General features: G+C 39.2%; 1 protein-coding gene across 11 annotated transcripts in view; it reads left to right on the forward strand.

The window, feature by feature from the left end:
- Window positions 1–17,901, forward strand: part of CYLD (CYLD lysine 63 deubiquitinase) — a 70,737-nt gene extending 52,836 nt beyond the window's left edge. For all 11 annotated transcript variants that reach the window (XM_070611872.1, XM_070611873.1, XM_070611874.1 and 8 more), the window contains 8 exons: window positions 1,265–1,387; window positions 3,121–3,212; window positions 4,303–4,369; window positions 8,696–8,828; window positions 9,617–9,725; window positions 10,549–10,667; window positions 10,942–11,158; window positions 12,751–17,901. In XM_070611872.1, coding sequence (XP_070467973.1) covers window positions 1,265–1,387; window positions 3,121–3,212; window positions 4,303–4,369; window positions 8,696–8,828; window positions 9,617–9,725; window positions 10,549–10,667; window positions 10,942–11,158; window positions 12,751–12,935 — 1,045 coding nt within the window. In that variant the 3' untranslated portion in view covers window positions 12,936–17,901. The remainder of the gene's footprint in view (window positions 1–1,264; window positions 1,388–3,120; window positions 3,213–4,302; window positions 4,370–8,695; window positions 8,829–9,616; window positions 9,726–10,548; window positions 10,668–10,941; window positions 11,159–12,750) is intronic.
- Window positions 17,902–19,649: the final 1,748 nt, after the last annotated feature.

Here is a 19,649-nt window from a genome sequence, read left to right on the forward strand (position 1 = left end):
GTAGGTATAGCTAGTGCCATGGGGCAGGGACACCTGTGTGTGTGTGTGTGTGTGTGTGTGTGTGTGTGAGAGAGAGAAAGCAACTGCTAACTACCTCCGAATAGAGAAACTGAGTGGCTGGGGATTGTCTGGGAAGGAAAGCGATTTGCGTTTCATTATATACTCCTTGGAACGTATTGAATGTTGTCTCATGTGCCTATATCCAAAAATTTAATATAGAAAAGTAGTGAATGACGAGTGAGAGGTGAATGACAGCATTACAAGTGAAACAGATATTCTGAGGGTATCTGGGAAATCATATAACAGAAGAGAATAAGTACAGTATCTTCGTGGACATATCAAATAACATGATTTGCAATAAGCCCTCGGTTGGTGTGTGTTTGTTTTACTGGATAGAGGCAATCATAGAATTACTTTATTTTAAAGAATTATTTCAGTGGAAGCACAGTTGCTCTCGTATATATAATTTATTCCAAAGTGGAACAACTTAACATGGCAAGAAGTTTTACACTCTGAAGTTTGAACCAAGTACATTGCCAGTTAAAATGAGTGTAACCTGCCAGCCCTGTACAGCCATGTCATAAGAATGAGGAAGTTAATGGGATGTTAAAATTTTAAAAGTAGGGAGAAGAAAAAATTGGTGAGCCTTTTTTCTTTTTTGGCAGAATATACTTTCAGTCTCTCAGATGTGTTGACAAAAACAAGCCTTACAAAATTGATGTCATATTCTTTAGAGTTCCTGATAAAAATCTCTATTAGCCAAGTTTTCTTTTTCTTTAATACCAGCAAGTTACCACTGGTAGTCACTCACAAGTGATTTTGGCATTTAAAGAAATCGAGCTCTCCGCAAAGGGGCGTGGGGAGAGAGAAGTACACACCTCCAGTGGTCCTGGCTTGGGTGTATGTTTGCCTTGGGAGGTGTTCCCAAACGTCCTCCTCGGCTGTCTGTGGTAGTTTGACTCAGATTTGTAGGCCCTCTTTCAACTTTTGTGCAGAAGTTTTCTTGTATACTCTACGCAGGTTTTTATCCTGTGGCTTGCCTTCTCGATATTAGTATTCTCCTTGACCTGGAAGGACCTCTAGGCCCTGATGATTGAACTCTAGGAACCTTAATAGGGGTCTTGGGTACCTGTGTTAATGAAAATCACTAATTTGTATGTTATTTTTCTCCAGACTTTGCATTTTTTCTCTTCACATTCTTTTTAGTATTTGTTTCTCAAAAAAATATGTTTGTAACATGAGGAAAAATATCCTTATTTTGCAGCTTGTTTGCTTTTAGTTCTGTTCTGGACACTGTGTTACTTAGACCCAAAGAAAAGAATGATGTAGAATATTACAGTGAAACTCAAGAGCTGCTGAGGACAGAAATTGTCAACCCTCTGAGAATGTAAGTGGAAGATACATAGTTATTCTGCCTTTGGATGTTGTCCTATTTGCTTTTTTTTGGTACAGTAATAATTGATACCTTGCTTTCATTTAGTAAGAAATGGGTGAAAATTAGTTCTCTTGATTAAGTATTAACAATTTTTTTAGCCTTTTGGTCTTTGTACTGTCTTAGCTTATTTAATTTATTAAATCTGGCCAAGGTGTAGCACATAGTGTATGCCATGAAATGATTACAACATTTGGTAGACGTATACTACCATTTAGCAATTGCAATAGGTTTAGGAAAGCTGATGTGAGGTACTTGGGATTCTTATCTTCGGAAATAGTTTATTCCAATAGCACCCCTAACAGTCATCATGTTTATTAGTCCAGTTGGTACTGGCTTCTTAAACAGAATTTTTTCAGAAAGAAAAGGAGCAAGGGGAGTTTTATTTATAGAATAGCTAGTATTTAATCCTTTTGTGTTAGAAACAGATGAGATGTATTTTATTAACATATTTTTTGGTTAAAGGAATATATTTAGGCCTCCCTCCACCTTCCTTACACAGGTGATGTTTTGGTCATTTCCTAGTTTAAGAATTATAAATATCTTTCTTTGGCCACAGGAGGCAATTTGTAATGGTATAATCATAAGGGACAAGACAGCTAGTAAAGATTTTTGATAAGTAATAGTAGTTATGGTATGATAATGTCACACTATAAAATTTAAGTTCTGAAGAGTAGGGCGATAGACCATAACACAAATCTGTTCATTCAGGAATACAGAGAAAAAATTACGTAATTTAAAGTCCATATTCAGATGAATTTAAATTTTGTGACATACTTTTCTCATTTAACAATTAAAATTTAAAAATAGTTTGATATAAGATTTTGACCAAAAAATGCAGAATACTTGAACTGTAGCGGGCATTCAGAATGACCTAATATAACATGACCTGGAAAGTAAATTTTAAGGGAATAAACTTTCCCACTTCTATCTTTTATTTTCCTTAAATTCTGAAAATGATGAAAACGACTGTAGTTTTTACCCTTTAAGATAATTATGAGTCTTGATTTTTACTTCAACTATTTTGTCTTATGCAAATTTTTAAACTTATTGTCTATTTCCCCCCAAATAATTGATGTTAGAACAAGACAAATCAAATCCAAAACTCTCAGACGTGTTGCCACTTCCTTCTTTGTCTCCCAAATACCATAAGTCTGTTAATGAACATTATTTGGATACTATTGTCCAACTGTGTTGGACAGTACTGTGTCCTGTATTCAGACAAAAATGAGAGAAAGTATCATAATTATGATTGGTTTGATTGCATATTTTAGATTTTCAGTTTCTTAGCAATGCTTTTTCCATTCCTCTTGGTGGCTGTTTTATCCTTTAGAATTAAAAAGACTCTGTCAAAATTGTATATTCTCTTTATAAAGTAAATGCTTTAATTTCTTAAGGAAATAATATTAAAAAACCAGTCATCATAAATTTAAAATATTTTTTCTTGTATTAATATGTGACAGTTATTTTTATGGTATAATAATGTGTCTGGGATAATTCTGATTTTAGATTTTTAATTTTTCAAACCTCAAGAAGAAACCTATAATTGTATTTTTCAAAATAATTGTCTAGCCTATTGATTTATGACATGTTGGAGTTATAGAAGAAATGTGTGATTATAGAAATGTGTTATATTAATTAAATATATATGCCAGTATTAATTAATTAATAGTTTTTTACTAACGTAGATATGGATATGTGTGTGCAACAAAGATTATGAAATTGAGGAAAATACTTGAAAAAGTTGAGGCTGCATCAGGATTTACCTCTGAAGAAAAAGGTGACTGTCTTAATTTATAGGATATGCATTAAAAATAACTTGAAAGCATATGCTAAATTACTGGCTGAAATGTGTGTCTGTGTAGTTTTAGGGGTTTTATTTTAAATTAGAAATTTCTTTCTATATGACGTACAATTTTCTCCCCTTTCTGTAAATGTTTTCTCTCTTCTAAAAGTGATGATGTGGAATAATAAATTCCTTTAAAAAGCTGGCTGGTTCCTGTATATTGGATGAATACGTAAGGGGTTCTTTCCTGTCCGTCTGGCAGTGATATTCGGAATTGTTTCCGTTTCCGGGGTGAAGGGTGGCATTGAGTCATCTGCATCTTCCCACTTAGCTTCCCTTGCTGTAAAGGGAGTCACAAAAGAGCTGGCTTACCTTTCAGAGGCAGTGTTTTATCTAGTCATTGCTGATGGGTTATTTACTCAGAGAGTCAACTCCTGACTTTGGATGTGTTAGCAGCATAGTGTATCTAGCTATAATGTTTAGAGACTTGATAATTATTTAAATAGCAGGAAAAAACAAGGTCATACTTCAGGTTTTATTCCACTTATCTTAAACCTCTCAAGAATTTAAAATTATTTCACTATATGTGAATTATTATACCCTTTCAAATGCAATGTTATAACAAAATTGGAACATAATACTTTATCATAACTTTTAAGTATCATTTGTATTTTCTTTAGGAAAACTTGAGAGCTATGATTTTTTTTTTTTTTTTTTTTTTTTTTTTTTTTAAAGATTTTTTTTATTTTTTCCTTTTTCTCCCCAAAGCCCCCCGGTACATAGTTGTATATTCTTCGTTGTGGGTCCTTCTAGTTGTGGCATGTGAGACGCTGCCTCAGCGTGGTCTGATGAGCAGTGCCATGTCCGCGCCCAGGATTCGAACCAACGAAACACTGGGCCGCCTGCAGCGGAGTGCGCGAACTTAACCACTCGGCCACGGGGCCAGCCCCAGAGAGCTATGATTTTAATTGAAATAATATTGATCATGAAATTGAATTCAGTATAGGAATATGACTGTTATAAATAAAAAATGGAGGATTTGAAAATTTTATCTGTGGCTTTATGATTTTCTGTTTTTTCCTAGATCCTGAAGAATTCTTGAATATCCTGTTTCATCATATTTTAAGGGTAGAACCATTGTTAAAAATAAGGTAACTTTTAAATTGTTACAGAAGTCTTGGAAAAATAGTCATTATCTCCACATCCATCATTCAGTAGAAACGATCTCCTTAGTGATTACTTAATATCGTATTTGCTTAGGGATCTTAATACGTTAGGTTCCTACACTGCAAATTAATTTAATTTGTTAAACTAAATTGGATTTGTTCTTCTTAGTATCATACTTAACTTGAAAAACGAATCCAATGTAAACTTGTGCTTTTAATTTTAACCATAGTAATGACTGCTATTGCAAATCATTTTATTGTAAAACTTTATGTAAATTTTTAATTTAAATTCATGAACCCTTTAAGAGAATCTTATTCTAACCTAATCAAACACCGTGACAACACTAATTTTGACTACCTAGCACTCAAAGAATTAATTACCTTAATTAACTCCCGTGTTCCCAGTTTTGTAACTTGGTCTTTTCTCCTCCCTGAGGCTGAATGAAAGCCTTGAATCTAATGCAGTAAAGTTCTTGGTGAGATGTTTTAATGGGTGAACTTTCCAGCTAGTTTAATTTTCACAGTTTAAATGCTGCGAAGGCTTCTAGGTTTACATTTCAGTCTAGGTTTCTCTCTTGGGAATCTTGCTAATATCCTATTTACTTCCCTAAAAGCTAACCACAGACAAGTGCTCTTACTCATCTCTGTTTTAAGTGATGTCCTTTGATGCCAGTGTCGAATTGGTGGATGAGAAGAAGGAGCGGTAGATAATACCACCGTTATAATTTGATATTGTTTTGGAAGTTTTAATGAGTGAAATATGACATGATATGTAAACATCAAGAATAGATATTTATTATCTATTCAAAGATGGTAATAGCCACATGTACACCTAGAAAGTCCTAGAAAATTGTTTTGAAATTGCTAGAATTAAAAGAATTTTTAATTTGGCCATATAGAAATTAACCATAGAAATTAATATCATTTCTGTATATCTTCTACCAAATATAGAAAAGGGATAATTTTATACTTCATGAAAGTATAAAATGTCAAGAGGTCAATTTAATAAAATTTAAAAAACTTGTTGAGAGCTAAAAATGATTTGATTAATTAGTGAGAAAGATTGTGTTCCAGGTAGGAATATTAAATAACTTAAATATATTAATTTTTTACATAATTTGCACATAAGCAAGATCTTAACCTTTTTTTGGAATTCAGTAAAGTGATTTTAAAGTTCTCTACAAGATGAAATAGGTGAAAATATTGAAGTTTTTAAAAAGAGTTCTATTATAAGCTATAAAGGCAAAGCAGTAGACATTAAAACAGTGTGATACTGGTATAAAATTAGAAATATGGATCAATAGAACTGAATAGAAAGCTCAGAAATAGAATTGACTGTATGTAGTATTTCAGGGTAAGTCAGCCTTCAAACACAAATGGGGACAGAAAGATATATGTTTAATACTTGATGTAGGGAATCTAGTAGTCAATTTGGAGAAAAAAAGGCCTTTTGGTTTTCATTTTGAAGAGATAAATTCCAGATGATTAAAACAGTTGTCATTCTTTTTTTTCCAAGCCCACCACACCATAGGGATGTAATCCACCCCCAGTAGTAACATAGGATGAGTACTGCAGTGGTTCCCACAGGGGTGGGGACGGCTCAGATACATCTGGGAACACGTCTCAGTGTCTGGAGGTCTTGTCGAGTTTGGAGGAGGCCCTGGGAAGTTCTGGCACCCCCTGAGAGGTGCACTGCCTCCCCTCACCCTTCAGCAGCCTCTTCATACTGAGAATCACTGGCTTCAAGATTATAAAAAGACACTTTGAAAGTTAGCCTTTTGTGTGTGTGTCATTCTTCCCCTCCACAGACCTTTCTTTTTGACTGAGGGAGAGTCAGCTGATGCAACAAGTAGGAACATGAGTACCTGAAAAATCTGAAATAGGAAAACGGTCTAAAAGAGACTATAAAATATTCTTAAATGATTGAAGAGACAAAAGGACTTAGATGCCTATGGAGGATAAATGCAGATTGGGTAACAAAGAAAATCAAATAAACAAAAATAGAATTCCCAGAAATAGAATAAAAAATATATCTCCATATGTATAATATATGGATGGGAGGGTACAGGTACCTCACTGGATGCAGTATGCACAACTGAAGAGAGAATTGCTCATTTGGAAGACAGGTCTAAAGAAAGTATCCAGAATTTAGCCCAAAGGAATAAAGAATTGGAATATAAGGGAAGATAAGAGACATGGAAGATAGATTCTAATTATAGTTTTGGAAGGAGACATTAAAGAGAGTAGGGAAATAAGTAATATTTTGAGAGATAATAGCTGATATTTTTCAGAATTTTTGACAGACTTAAATTCTAAGAATAAAGATGCACACAATTCCTGAGCAGGAGGAACCAGGACTGAATTACCACTCAGAGACTTATTACAGGATATACTTTAGTAAGACAGAACTGAATTTAGAATAAAGGAGTTATATGCAAGAAATAAGGGAAAATCAAGATATTGGTAAATGTGGGTAAATTAAGCCTTCATATTTAAAAAACAGTAACAATGAAGGTAATAGTAATAATAATGACTAATCATGTGTGAAGTGTGAAAGATAAGATGAAACTGAAGTCATAGTCACTAACGAGAGGGTAGTGAACAGAGGCAAAGCGTTCCACGAAAAATGATGGGATAAAATCAGCAATCGAGGAGCACAGGCATGGGGCAATCTTCAAACTGTGCTACTGAGGACCTCTCCTTGTAGAACATGGTCTGGGTGTTCTTATTACACAGATGTGTTATATTCCATAGTGCTAGATAACCCAGAATCTGTAGCGAATTTTAGTGGCCGCCCATTATGGTCTGTGTTATGAAAGTAGATAAACCAATATTGTACAAATACATGAACGTTTTTATCTTTTCTGTAGATGTTTGTTTTTTCCTAAAGTAATGCAACATTTGTACCCTTCTCTTAGATTTTCTTAGTGGCAAATGGCAATCTAAATTGTACAGTTTTGGACAACAGCACCAACTTTGTTGAGATTCTTGTATATGTGTGTCTTAGTGAGCAGCTAATTCCTCTAGGGTTTTAGGCTTCGGAAGCTTTAGTGATGGGGTTTGAGTGGTGGTTGTCCGCCCAGCCTCCCAATTCTTCTGCCGCAGTATCACAAAGCCATTTGTCTCACATCCTCACTTCTGGCTCTCAGTGTGCGCCACTGGGTGCTCCCTTCAATCACCATCCCCTCCTCCGTCACCCTTATTATTTCTAATCATTGCAACTATTGACCTCTACTACTTTCTGCTTTCTTAGTTTCTGTTTTTTTTTTTTGGTGTTACCTACTAATTTTTTTCATGCTTTTGGCTTTCATAGAAAAATGCTGGCCTTATATAGTATCAACAACCAATTAAAATATTGATATGGCATAACCTTCAGGTTTCTTCTTTATAATTTGTTTTTATTTGTTGTGGGTTCTCAAGAATGTCCTACTTTATCACCAGACAAGTTTTGTTTATTTAAGGGTATAAGTTCCTTTGGGAAGCTGAGGGTTTCTGAAGGTTGGACTCTGAGTAGCTGAGGTTTTATTATGAAAACTAAAATGTCTTGAAATCTAGCTATAAATAGTCTGATTCTATACCCAAAAATTCTGCTAAAAGGGTAAATAGTAAACTTAAAGATCACTAATCCTTTTGGTAGAGTTAGTCTTAAAAATAATGGCATTCTATAGTTAAATATTTAGATGGGAAAGTGTTCAATAACACCGTGATTGGCATAAGTAGGCGCTCACTTGGTCTTTGTGGAATAAACGAGTGGCCATCTAAAGAGGCAGCTTTCATGGAAAGACTCGTAAGTGGTTGTTAGGACGCGCTCTGCCTTGAGATGCTGGGAAGTGATTCTTCTTCCCGAGATCTGAGGGCCTTCATTTAGAACTGAAAAGTTTGGCCTGAAGGTCTCTAAGGGCCTGTCCACTCAGGCATAGAAGAATTTATTGTCCCATTTCAAGCATTACGTGCAGTTTGCTGCTCTCTAGATTTGGACAGTTAAGTTGAACCAAGTGATTTTAACTTCTGGTTATTACTGTTCACACAGTGCTGCCTGATTGTGGGTGTTACTCCATTATTTTTTTTGCTGATCACTAAGGGAATTTTCAGTATGAAAACTAAAATAAGAAATCATTTTTAAGGTCTTATGCGCAAGTATGTTTAGTTATTGAATCTAAATTATTTTCTTTCTCCTGTTGCTCTGACTATCCAAAGTTGCACCATCAACTTCATAGCTTTTCTGTTCTCAAATACTGCTGGTACAACTTCATGTTTTGATTTAAGCATTTCATAAATAAATTATATGTGTTTTTTCCTGCATATTTTTAGATCAGCAGGTCAAAAAGTACAAGATTGTTACTTCTATCAAATTTTTATGGAAAAAAATGAGAAAGTTGGAGTTCCTACAATTCAGCAGTTGTTAGAATGGTCTTTTATCAACAGTAACCTGAAATTTGCAGAGGTTAGTGATAATTATATTTTTTATGAAAGTCCTTAGTATTCTTAAGACTACTCTTAAGATAACTATTAAGACTACTCAGTAACTGTTAATTTTATTGCACTGGGAACAGTTAGAAACAAACTGTTAACAAAACACAAATTTAAAAAATAGAGTGTTTTAGCTGTGTCCTTAGAGAAAATGACTTAGAATTAAGCTTGAATCTTTTGGATTTTTGATGCCAAAGAAAATAGCAAGCTGGTTGGTATCTTGAAAATTTTAAATTAGTATTCAAAGCAAAAGGAAAGGATTTTTCTTTTACTGTTTACTGAGTGTCTTCATGATCTTAGTAGTACATGCCTGTGGTTTGTTTTTATTGTATTCATTTTTGAAGGAATGTTGCAGTAAAACCCTAAGAGCCACAGTTATTTATTTACTGAAATTTCAGGAATAGTGTTGTTCACACTATTGACAGTTTCTTATACTTGCACACACAGTTTTTTCAAAACCTTTGTTAAATATAAGCCCAAAGTAGACTGTCACTCTGGATCGCTGTCGTCTCATTAGAGGCCCACGGCTGTGGACCTGCTGCGCCTCTGGGTGTTTGTATGTCCATGGGTTTGGAATGTTTGAAGACTGGTGGGTTTTGGAGCCCGGCCTCCACACTCCACTTTCACGTGTGGGTCCTGTCGTACAGGCCATCAAGGTTGTGGTGAAACCACTGCTTGGTCTGACAGCCACACCTGTTTCAGTTTTATTGGGAAAAATTTTTTCAGCACATTGTTTCTAAAAATATATATATATTTTTTTAGGCACCATCATGTCTGATTATTCAGATGCCTCGATTTGGAAAAGACTTTAAACTATTTAAAAAAATTTTTCCTTCTCTGGAATTAAATATAACGGATTTACTTGAAGATAGTAAGTATAAGATTTTTTAGTTTGTTTTGTTCGTTTTTCCAAAATAGTCTGTCAGGTCATTCTCATTAATTGTCAGAGTCCAACAGGATCCAAGTCTTCTAAAAGGCAATTCAGTAACTGAGGAGCCTGGAAATATTAAGCTAATACTTTCAGTTCTAGGAATTTATTCTGAGAAAATAATCAGACATGCAAATAAATATTTGGTATGTAAATATGTTTATTGTTACATGACTAAGAAATTAGAAACAATCTATGTATTAAAAGAAGAGAGTAGTTAAATGAATTATGACGTAGTTGTACAACAAAACTGCTGCCATTAAAGCTCATGTTTTTGAAGACCAGTGTGTGTGGAAGCAGTCATGATGTAACATTGAGTGAAAAGGTATGTTGATGCTCTCTACACGAGGAGCTGCACACAATGTGGACACACACACACAGAGTTCTGTAAATATGCAGATATAAAATTATTGGAGAAAATTCACGATAGTATTGACAGTGGTTATCTCTTGCTAACTGAAAGTGTAGATGCTTTCAGTTTTCTTCTTTATACTTTCTTGTGTCTTGGAGTTTTCATCAATAGACATTATTTCATTGGGAGGAAATACTCTTGAGTCTATTATTTTACAAAATTGTCATTTGGTCAGAGAAAATGTCTTTAAAGATATCCTGAATCCAACATAAAGTTTATGGAGATGGGAAGGGGTAGACTTCTTTGAGTCCATGAACATTATCTTTTTTAAAGCTTGACTTTTCTCTTGAATGTTTTTAATGAAAGAATGGGTCTTTGAAAGGCCCCTAACCACCCTCCGCTCCCACCGTTTAGCCCCCAGGCAGTGCCGCATCTGTGGAGGGCTCGCCATGTACGAGTGTAGAGAGTGCTACGATGATCCTGACATCTCTGCTGGAAAAATCAAGCAGTTTTGTAAAACCTGCAACACTCAAGTAAGTTTGACTTTGTTGGATGGTTGTTCTTTTAGTAAAAAGTCAATTATTTTTGGTTGAAAACAGATTTAAGATTTTGAAAGGCTGTCAAAATCATAATTAAGTTTAAAAAATTCGTAATTAAGTGATATTGTTTATGCGTCTTCTGTTCACTTAGACTTCTCTGAAGTACTTGGTATTTACAGGGATGTATTCAGCTAGACTGAGTGGAGGCGGTTCACTTGAAACATGGAGTTTGGCTCATTAATGGCATTATCTTCATGTTCCATTTTAGGTCCACCTTCATCCCAAGAGACTGAATCACCAGTATAACCCGGTGTCACTTCCCAAAGATCTGCCCGACTGGGACTGGAGACACGGCTGCATCCCCTGCCAGAAGATGGAGTTATTTGCTGTCCTCTGCATAGAAACGAGCCACTATGTTGCGTTCGTGAAGTACGGGAAAGACGACTCTGCCTGGCTCTTCTTCGACAGCATGGCCGACCGGGATGGTATTTAGAAACCTTTCTTCTCTACGCTGCGCCATTTGCGTTTGTCGTGGGACAGTTCGTAGCGGGGTGGCCTGTTCTGAGTCATCAAGTAGGTTGTGTGAAAAGCCCTTCAGGAATATCTTGGTGACACAGTCTTAAATCTAGAAGTGCAAACAGCCCTGCTACCAAACTGAGGAGTAATAGTGTTGTGGTATGTTGACATGCGTATGTATGGTCTTTGCTAAAAAAAAATCCTAAAATTCATATTTTAGGGCTGAGCGGTTTTATTTTGGGCTTTAGCTTCTGTTCCTTTCAGGCTCCTCTCATTTTCTGTACAAGCCGTAGCGGCTGTTTACTGAGTGCTTACGTGCCAAGCTCTCTGGGAAGTACATTAAGTCGTTAGACCTAAACCCTTACTCGGGGAATTATTCCTGGTTTCCTGTTACTAAAGCTGAGGTTTCAGGTGCCTGAGGTCACGTAGCCTGTGTTTAGTTCAGTCTTCCGGACTTCAGTGCTCATGTTTTTATACTAAACCATGTTGTCTTCCAAACGATAAAGCTAAGAATAGAAGTAAATATCTTCTTTGGTAAAATAAACTATTCTGTGTGTAATCCTTCCTGAGATGGGGAATATACTGAAGCTTCTGGGGCATTTTCTAGGATGCTTAGACATTATTTAACACATACCTGATGAGTGCGTGTGAGGTGCTGGGGCTCTCCTAGGTCTCGGGAATGAAACGGTTGTCAAACAGCCCGCCCCTGCCTGTCCGGAGGTGCAGATGAGGACCAGCCCTGGGCAGGGGTGCAAGGTGTGACTTCACATTCCTGCCTTCTTCTCATGGCCCGGTTTTTCTTTCAGCCACTCTCTCAAGCTCCAGTCTCCTAAGGACACCCCCTTGTGGCAGCCTCTTGACCAGAGGCCCAAGCTCTTCACCAAGTGTTCTCAACATTTTCTCGGCTCCCAGACACTTGAGGGACACAGCACAGCCCCGTCTGTAGACGTGTCCCTACCTCACTGAGCATTTGCCTCAGACAGGGGGCCTCCAAAGCATAGGGGTTGCAGATGTTTGGGAAAGCTGTTAGGAGGCTACACCAGAACAGCCTTTCCTGGGCTTCCGAAAACCGCCCCGCACCATCTTCGTTCAGTCTAATGATACGTAAAACAAAACCTGCACAAGTTGCACAGATACATTTTTAAAACTGAGGGAAGTGAAATAGTGTTCATTTTACTAGATGTGCTCTGAACTGGACAGTCTCATGGTGGAGTGTGTGGGGCGCTTGCTTCTGGGCTGGGCTGTGGGAATGTGGGGAGCTGAATGTTGTGTGCATCTGTTTGTGTAACATTATTCCCTAATTGGATACGGAGAGAAGCCTGCAAAGTAGGTTTTGGACTTTGCTAAGGATATGTGTGCTTTTACCAATTTTGTTCACTATTGGTCCCAGAATTCTTTCAGAAATCAGAAAATGAGAAAACGGTTAAAAAGAGGCTCAAGTAAAATAAGGTCTTTCACATCCTCAAAAGTAGCCTTCACTGGGTTATAGAATTGTGGATTGCTGTGGTGGGGGGTTAGAACTGTACGCTGCCCTGAGTACAGCTCTTCCTCTTCTCCGTAGGTGGGCAGAATGGCTTCAACATTCCTCAAGTGACCCCATGCCCAGAAGTAGGAGAGTACTTGAAAATGTCCCTGGAAGACCTGCACTCCTTGGACTCCAGAAGAATCCAAGGCTGTGCGCGAAGACTTCTTTGTGATGCGTACATGTGCATGTACCAGAGTCCGACAATGAGTTTGTACAAATAAACCGGGTCGTCTGGGCAGGCGCAGAAGCCGCACGCCAAATTCTACTGCTGCGTTTTCCCCGAGCTGGGGGTTCTGGTCACCGTCCATTGCCGGCAATGGACATCTTGGTGGTGATGATCCTTGGGCAAAAGATTCCTGTGTTTAAAGACAAATCGCTTCTGTGTTACTGAAGTATTTAATAAGAAGCATTTTGCACTCTAGAAAGTATGTTTGTGTTGGTTTTTTAAGGAGTCTAAATGAAGTTATTAATACCCGAAGCTTTAAGTTAAGCGCATTGATCATATAGATATTTTTGGAAGCATAAAGTTTTAATTGTGACAGTTTAAAACCTCTTTTAGTCCATTGAGAATGTAAATAAATGTGTATTCTTTATGGACCAAGGATATGAAGTCATTTTTCCTTTGTAGCTAACAGTTGCCTTGAGGAAGAAATATTTTGGTTTTAGAGTCTACTTTCAATCCAGTTATTAAAGTTGTACTGAGTTTGATTTGTTAATTCTTTCCTATCTATTGCTGATTCCTGCATGGCTGTAGTCTGCTGAGTTTGTATGTTTCTGCAGTAGTGGTCAGAAAAGTACTTACATTCTCTTAATGATGTTGTTTTCTATTTGTTTTGGTTTTGAGATAAATGAGTGATTTTGTCATAAAAACCTCCATTTTTGGTGTAACCTTCCTGGGGGATTAGAGTGTACAGCAACTGAAACTCTTCTTTCATAGCAGTAACTGTCAGCTAACGGTTTTTTTAAATTTTATTTTAAAGCTCTCTATGTTGTAGAGATGGGCACGGTAAATTTTATTAAAGGAGTGGGGTTATAAATATGATATATTCCTACTCAAATATATGGTCCATAAGAAAGTAAATTTGGCATATAGAATTACTCATTAAAATGTCCCTGAAGAGGTGTGTTGGACATCTGAACCGCTACTATTTTAAATAAAACTGTCCAGAATTGATGTTCGGTCAGTCAGTCAGTCAGTCAGTCCCCTGACTAAATTCGGTTTGATTTCACTTGAGATAATGACAGTTATGAATCTGTTATGAATCTGATATTGTACTGCAGTGTTAGCAGCAGCTTAATCGTCCTTCTGGTTAAATAAGTAGAAAATGGGTGTTTCCTTCGCTAATGTTGGTAGTGTGCGTCTAGATCACAAGCGGCTGTTTAGACGAGGACCGCAGACTGTAAGTGTCAGTGCTGTGCACCGTGTATTCTCTGAGTGTTGTTTTGTGGTATCGTCTCTTTGGAATGACTTCTTCACCATGCAGAAAGACAGGAAAGTTGTCATATGTATATAGCATATGACTTCATAAAACATTTAATTTTTTAAAAATGGAAAGAATCTTTACAAACCCTGCGTTACATTTTTTAAGGTACGTTTACCCTTTGGTTCTACCATTCCATTTTGCAATATTTATTAGCTTTATAAATCATAATGTAGAAAAGTTATTTCATCTTGTATTTTTTTCATTTGTGAAATGAAAAAGTGCATACATTTTGCATGAGGTTTTGCTAAATGCTTGGGTGGGGTGGTGAGCAGGATAGATCAGGGTTGGGGGTGAGGAGCCCTGGGCTGTAGGGCTGGCCCTGCCTCACTCGCCCTCGGGGAAACGAGGGGCGCGGGATGCAGGATGTCTGAGGGCTCTTCTAGTCTCGCCATCTGCAGGTCCAGTCACCCCTTCATAAATATGGGCGAATGAGTAAACGGATCAACGAGCTTATCAGTGTGATTTTAAGAGATTATCTGGAGGGATGATTAGGGATCTGTGTCTAGGAAGGCTGGAATTAACAGTTAAAAGAAAAAAGAAGAGAAGACAGTTCCTCTTCTGTAAAGATTAGAACAAAGTTCAAGCTGAGGAAGGTCCATCCTGCTGGCCGCTTGTGGCCGCCCTTGAAGAAAATGGGTTCACGTGCACGCACGGCTTCGCTGCGGTGTGGGGGCTCGCATGGAGAGGGGCCCCATCCATACATTATTTCTAAGGACGTTTTCTTCAGGAGAGCTTTAGTGTCACCTGGAGAGGGAGTTCTCAGTAAGGGGTGCCGGGCCAGCTGGGGGCGGGGAGTTCCTGTGGAGGCCTGGCTCCTTCCCCTGGCCCTCGGGGTCCTTCTGGCAGGCCCTCCTTGTCCCTGCTCCAGCACAGCTCTGTGTGTCAAGTGGGCACAGACAGGGCTGGGCTGTGTGGCACCAGTGGCCCATGTGCCAGTTGAATATTTTTAACCTTAAATTTTCTTTACTATTTTCCTGTGAGCTTTTTAAATGTTTTGGTTATCCTTTTTTCCATGTCATATCTACAATCAAGATGGCAATATGGTAGAATTATCTTATTTATAACATGGTTCATGATTCATAGCTACAAGTAGAAAATATAACAAGTCGTGTTCCCCCACCTCTAAACGAATGCACATACGGAAGTGTGTGTGTGTGTGAATATGTAGATATGGGGGAGGGGAGGGGGAGAGAGAGAGAGAGGAGCTGCCATGTTGTAGCACAGATGCTGCGTGTTTTGTCGCTCACTATCAGCTTTATAAAGGAGGTGACTCCACCCACAAAAGAATGTTTTATAAGACTGGGGAAACACATTGAAAACCAAGAGAAATGTAACAGAACTCAAAAAAATATAGTTGTTACAATTGCTAAGGATTATCTCCTTAGAATAGCTTAGGATTTTTATAATTCATATTTGCCAGACCTTCTAGGTAAATGGCTTCTTTCTATCCCTTGGATTCATTTATCTTTTCATTAGGTCATATAATTTAGGAACAAGCGGAAGACATGGCAATTAATCGTATGGAACCTGTATTGTCATTGAAATTCCTGTTGTCTGAACCTGGCAGCTTTATAAATCCAGGAGTTACTACCCCTCTCAGGTGGATCTCGATATCCAGCTAGACAATTCTGCATCTGCTTGGAGGACTGTAGACAGAGATGTGAGCAGCGAATACAGTATTAGGCCTTAGATGAGTGACTGCCAGACAGCAAGTATTTATTAGACATTTATCACCCGGAATTGTGTAAGGAGGAATTTGAGACATGGTCCGTGCCCTCGAATAGCTTGCCACCTACTTCTAACGACAGAATGTCTACTAATGGCTGCTTGGCTGAAGTGTCATGGGGCCAGGGCCGGGGACAGCTGTGGGAGGCGTGTGGCGTGACACAGGAGACCTGGGTCTGGTGGTCTGACAGCCTTTGATGACATCCTGACGTGTTAGGACCTCTGTCCTCCTCTGTATAACAAGGGGGTTGGAACATCAAATTTTATAGGGAAAAAAATGAAAATTTCTGGGTCCCAGGCCATGCCTGCTGGGTCTGCCTCTTCGTGGACGGGGCCTAGGGGACGTGTTAGTGCAAAGCTCCGCCAGGTCAGCCCGATGCTCAGCCAGGTCTGAAAACCACTGACTGAAGTACAAGACCCCCAAACTGTCTTTCTTTATGTAACTGTGTGATCATATAGTGTTATGGTATTAATTACTCTGCATAAACGGGGGTAATTGGATGTTTATCAAACTGTTTATCTGTGTTGACGTATGAATTTATGTAAGAAATGCATTTCAGTGTATATACCTCAGCATGCTGTTTCTTAGAGATGTTAGCATTCTTTGGAACACATACAAGTCTTAAGAGGACACTTGATGTTATTCACCCGGACATTGACCTTCCATTTTATTTCTTCAGGGGAAATTGAGGCCCTGAGAACCAAAGAAATGGGAAAACAAAATTGTCATGCAAAGTTAAAGAAAAAACTTCAGTTATTTCTTACTACCTGCTACTTTATGATGAAAATTTTAACGTTATATGAGAAGATTCTCTGCCGGGGTAATAGGTCCTCTTATAAAGTAAAAAGACCTTGTTAAAGTAGGACTGTAAGGCTTATAGTTAAAAGTAAGACCACCTTCTCTAGGGGTTGATGGTGTTAGCAACACACCCAGGACCCTCCTTCAGTGAAAATAGTACTTGAATTCCCCAAGGCAAGTGGGGGCGTGGAGGAGGAGAGCACGTTCAAATGGGAACCAGTGCGCAGAAGGGGCGAAGGGAGAAGGGCAGCTCCCCGAAAACGTGTGCCTGGGGCTCTGAAGGCAGGGGTGTCTGTGTCTCAGGGGGTCGTGTCACTTGTCAGAGACTAGGATTTTAGAGGGAGAGGCTGCCTGCGGGGAGCTAGCATTGGACTTGTCGATTTACCTCGAAGATGCTTTTTTGGAGGAAAAAGAAAAAAAAGACTCCCGTATTTTAAATCCTGGAGCAGCTGAAGGCCCTCTCGAGTCAGAAAGCAGTGGTGAAAGCTAGCCAGCAGATACGGCCAAGGGTGCCGACGCGGCGGGAAGGAAAGACGGCCCCCCTCCCGGCCGGCCGCTGGAGTCGGCGCTCAGGAGCCTCTGTCTTCACAGGCAGTGGTGCCATTTTGCTGCGCGGCGTTCGAAAGGTCCTGCCTGCAGGTCAGGAAAGGCCGTGGCGGCAGGATCGGCCTTCCCAGCCCCGCAGCCTCCGATGTGAGTCTCCCGCACTTGTAGACACCGTCCACTTCCGCTTTTTATTTTTTCTAGAGAGATTGTTGGAGACTCAGCTGTCCTTGGTTTTATTCCCTAAAATAAATGGCCTATGGTACTGTGGAATTTTAGCTCCAGAAAGTCTTAGCATCCTGTCATAAACATTCATTTTTTAAAAAAATTCTCATTTGAAACTTCCTAGGGAAGTTGTGGTTATTAGTAAATGAGTATAGAGGAGCACATTTTGTACTGTATTTCCCAGGTCTGGTATCTTGTTCAACATTTTTTTAAAGTTTTTGCCTGATGAGCATCCTATATTTATGAAGACATTCTTTAAAAATAGCATCATATGAAACATCCCTTTACTGTCAGATCGCTCTGATTTAGCCTTAATTTTGTTAAATTTTTTAGAGATGAATGAAGTGCTGCTGTGGAAAGAAATGTACTATATACTATTTCTCTATCATTAAAATTAAATTTTTATGGTTCCTTTTCCTTGATTTCTTTGGGGAGGGGTTTTGGGTTATGGGCAAACTGGAATGGAGAACAATTTCTTAAATTTTGCAGTGGTGCCAGGAAAGAAGGTTCCTTTAGGAAAATGCTGGACCTGGACACACCTGTTTCTTTGTCGAGCCTGTGCCATCGTTATGATTGTTTTAGAAAACCTCAGACTTTGCTTGTTCTGGGAGATGTGCCAGTGGTCTTGGGGTTGCCTCCTGGCCTCGTGACTCTGTGTAGCTTCTGAAGTAACTTGGCATCTCTGAGCTCTTATCCTAGCTAAAGCTCAGCTCTTCCAGTCTGTAAGCAACTCCAACCAGAAATTGTTCCTCCTGTGCTTCATGTCATCATCTCTACACATGAGCTCAAAGCTATTTACTATGGAATAGTGTGTCCTGCTATCCCACAGCTGCCGGGGAGGCAATTCAATGCTTTACTTTTCTGTATAATGCAGAAGAATGATTATGGGCTTTATGGAAAAGTTTTATACTCTCTCTCTCTCTTTTTTTTTTTTTGCTGAGGAAGATTCGCCCTGAGCTAACATCTGTGCCAACTTCCTCTATTTTGTATGTGAGTTGCCACCTCAGCATGGCTGCCGACGAGTGGTGGACCAAACCCAGGCCGCTGAAGTGGAGCACGCCAAACTAAACCAAACAGGCCACAGGGCCGGCCCCTAAAAGTTTTGCTTTTATCTTCTTTTGGGTAACTGATATAACAAGTCTTCCACAGGAGTTACTTGGCGTTTCAGTCACTTCTTATGCCAAAGTAGGAAAGCTAGAATGGTCTGTGTTGGTAATATTAGTACTAATAGCACATTCAAGAACTTTCCTGTTTCAAAAATCCGTAGTGGGATGAACACATGGGTGAAAAAGAAACCATGTCATGTTAGCACCACTCCGACTTTCCTTCCGTCAGACTCAAGGGTTTGCACACTTTTTCATAAACCCCATTCTTGCTGACTCTGGGGGCATATTAGTGTGACCGTTACAGTAGACAAGTGTCAGAGGAGAGCTAAGCTGGCAGAGGAACCCCTGGCCCAGCTCTAAGCCTCTCTTCCTGGGGCCTGGCTCGTGCTCTTGTCCTGACTCACTGAGGCACGTTGTCCATCATGAAAACCTGAAGAATGCATGCGCCGCCTGGAAGAGGTGTCCTTGGTGGTGGCTGGACGTTGACTTCCCATGTGGAGACTGTCAAGAGCCTGAAGCCTGTGCCCGCCCACTCCTGTCAGAAGCTCTGCCACGGGGCCAGGTGCTTGGAATCCACAAAGCTCGGGATGTTAGTCCAACATGCAGCCGGGAGTGGGAGCCACTTGTCAGGAGGGGTGGGGCTTTTTGAGGGCGACATGGTCTACTTGTGGTTCCTGGTGGAACTTCCTGCTCGGGTAAAAGACAGAGGATTGTGGACTTGGACAAGCTCCAAGAGGAAGTAGAAAATCTGTCGGGCTCGTGGCCCAGACTCTTGAGGAGGAGCCTTGAAAATGCACGTTGGACATGATCCGGAGGCAGGAGGAGGCGTTTGGAAGCAGGAAGAATTTCTCCTTCTGAAGGGACTTGAATGAAGACTTCCTTAAAGAGCTGTGATGAAGGTGCTATGTTCTTTATTCAGGAAATATTCCAAAGTGTGTATAAACTTAGATGTTGTAAAAAAGAACCAGCACCAGGTCGATGAGGTAAGGAGCAAGAGAGCCCTCGCGGAAGGACTCGGTGTTCCGGGCAGCCTTCACCCTGCACTGTGGCGGG

This window comes from Equus przewalskii, chromosome 3 (genome assembly GCF_037783145.1).
Source record: "Equus przewalskii isolate Varuska chromosome 3, EquPr2, whole genome shotgun sequence".
NCBI lineage: Eukaryota > Metazoa > Chordata > Mammalia > Perissodactyla > Equidae > Equus > Equus przewalskii.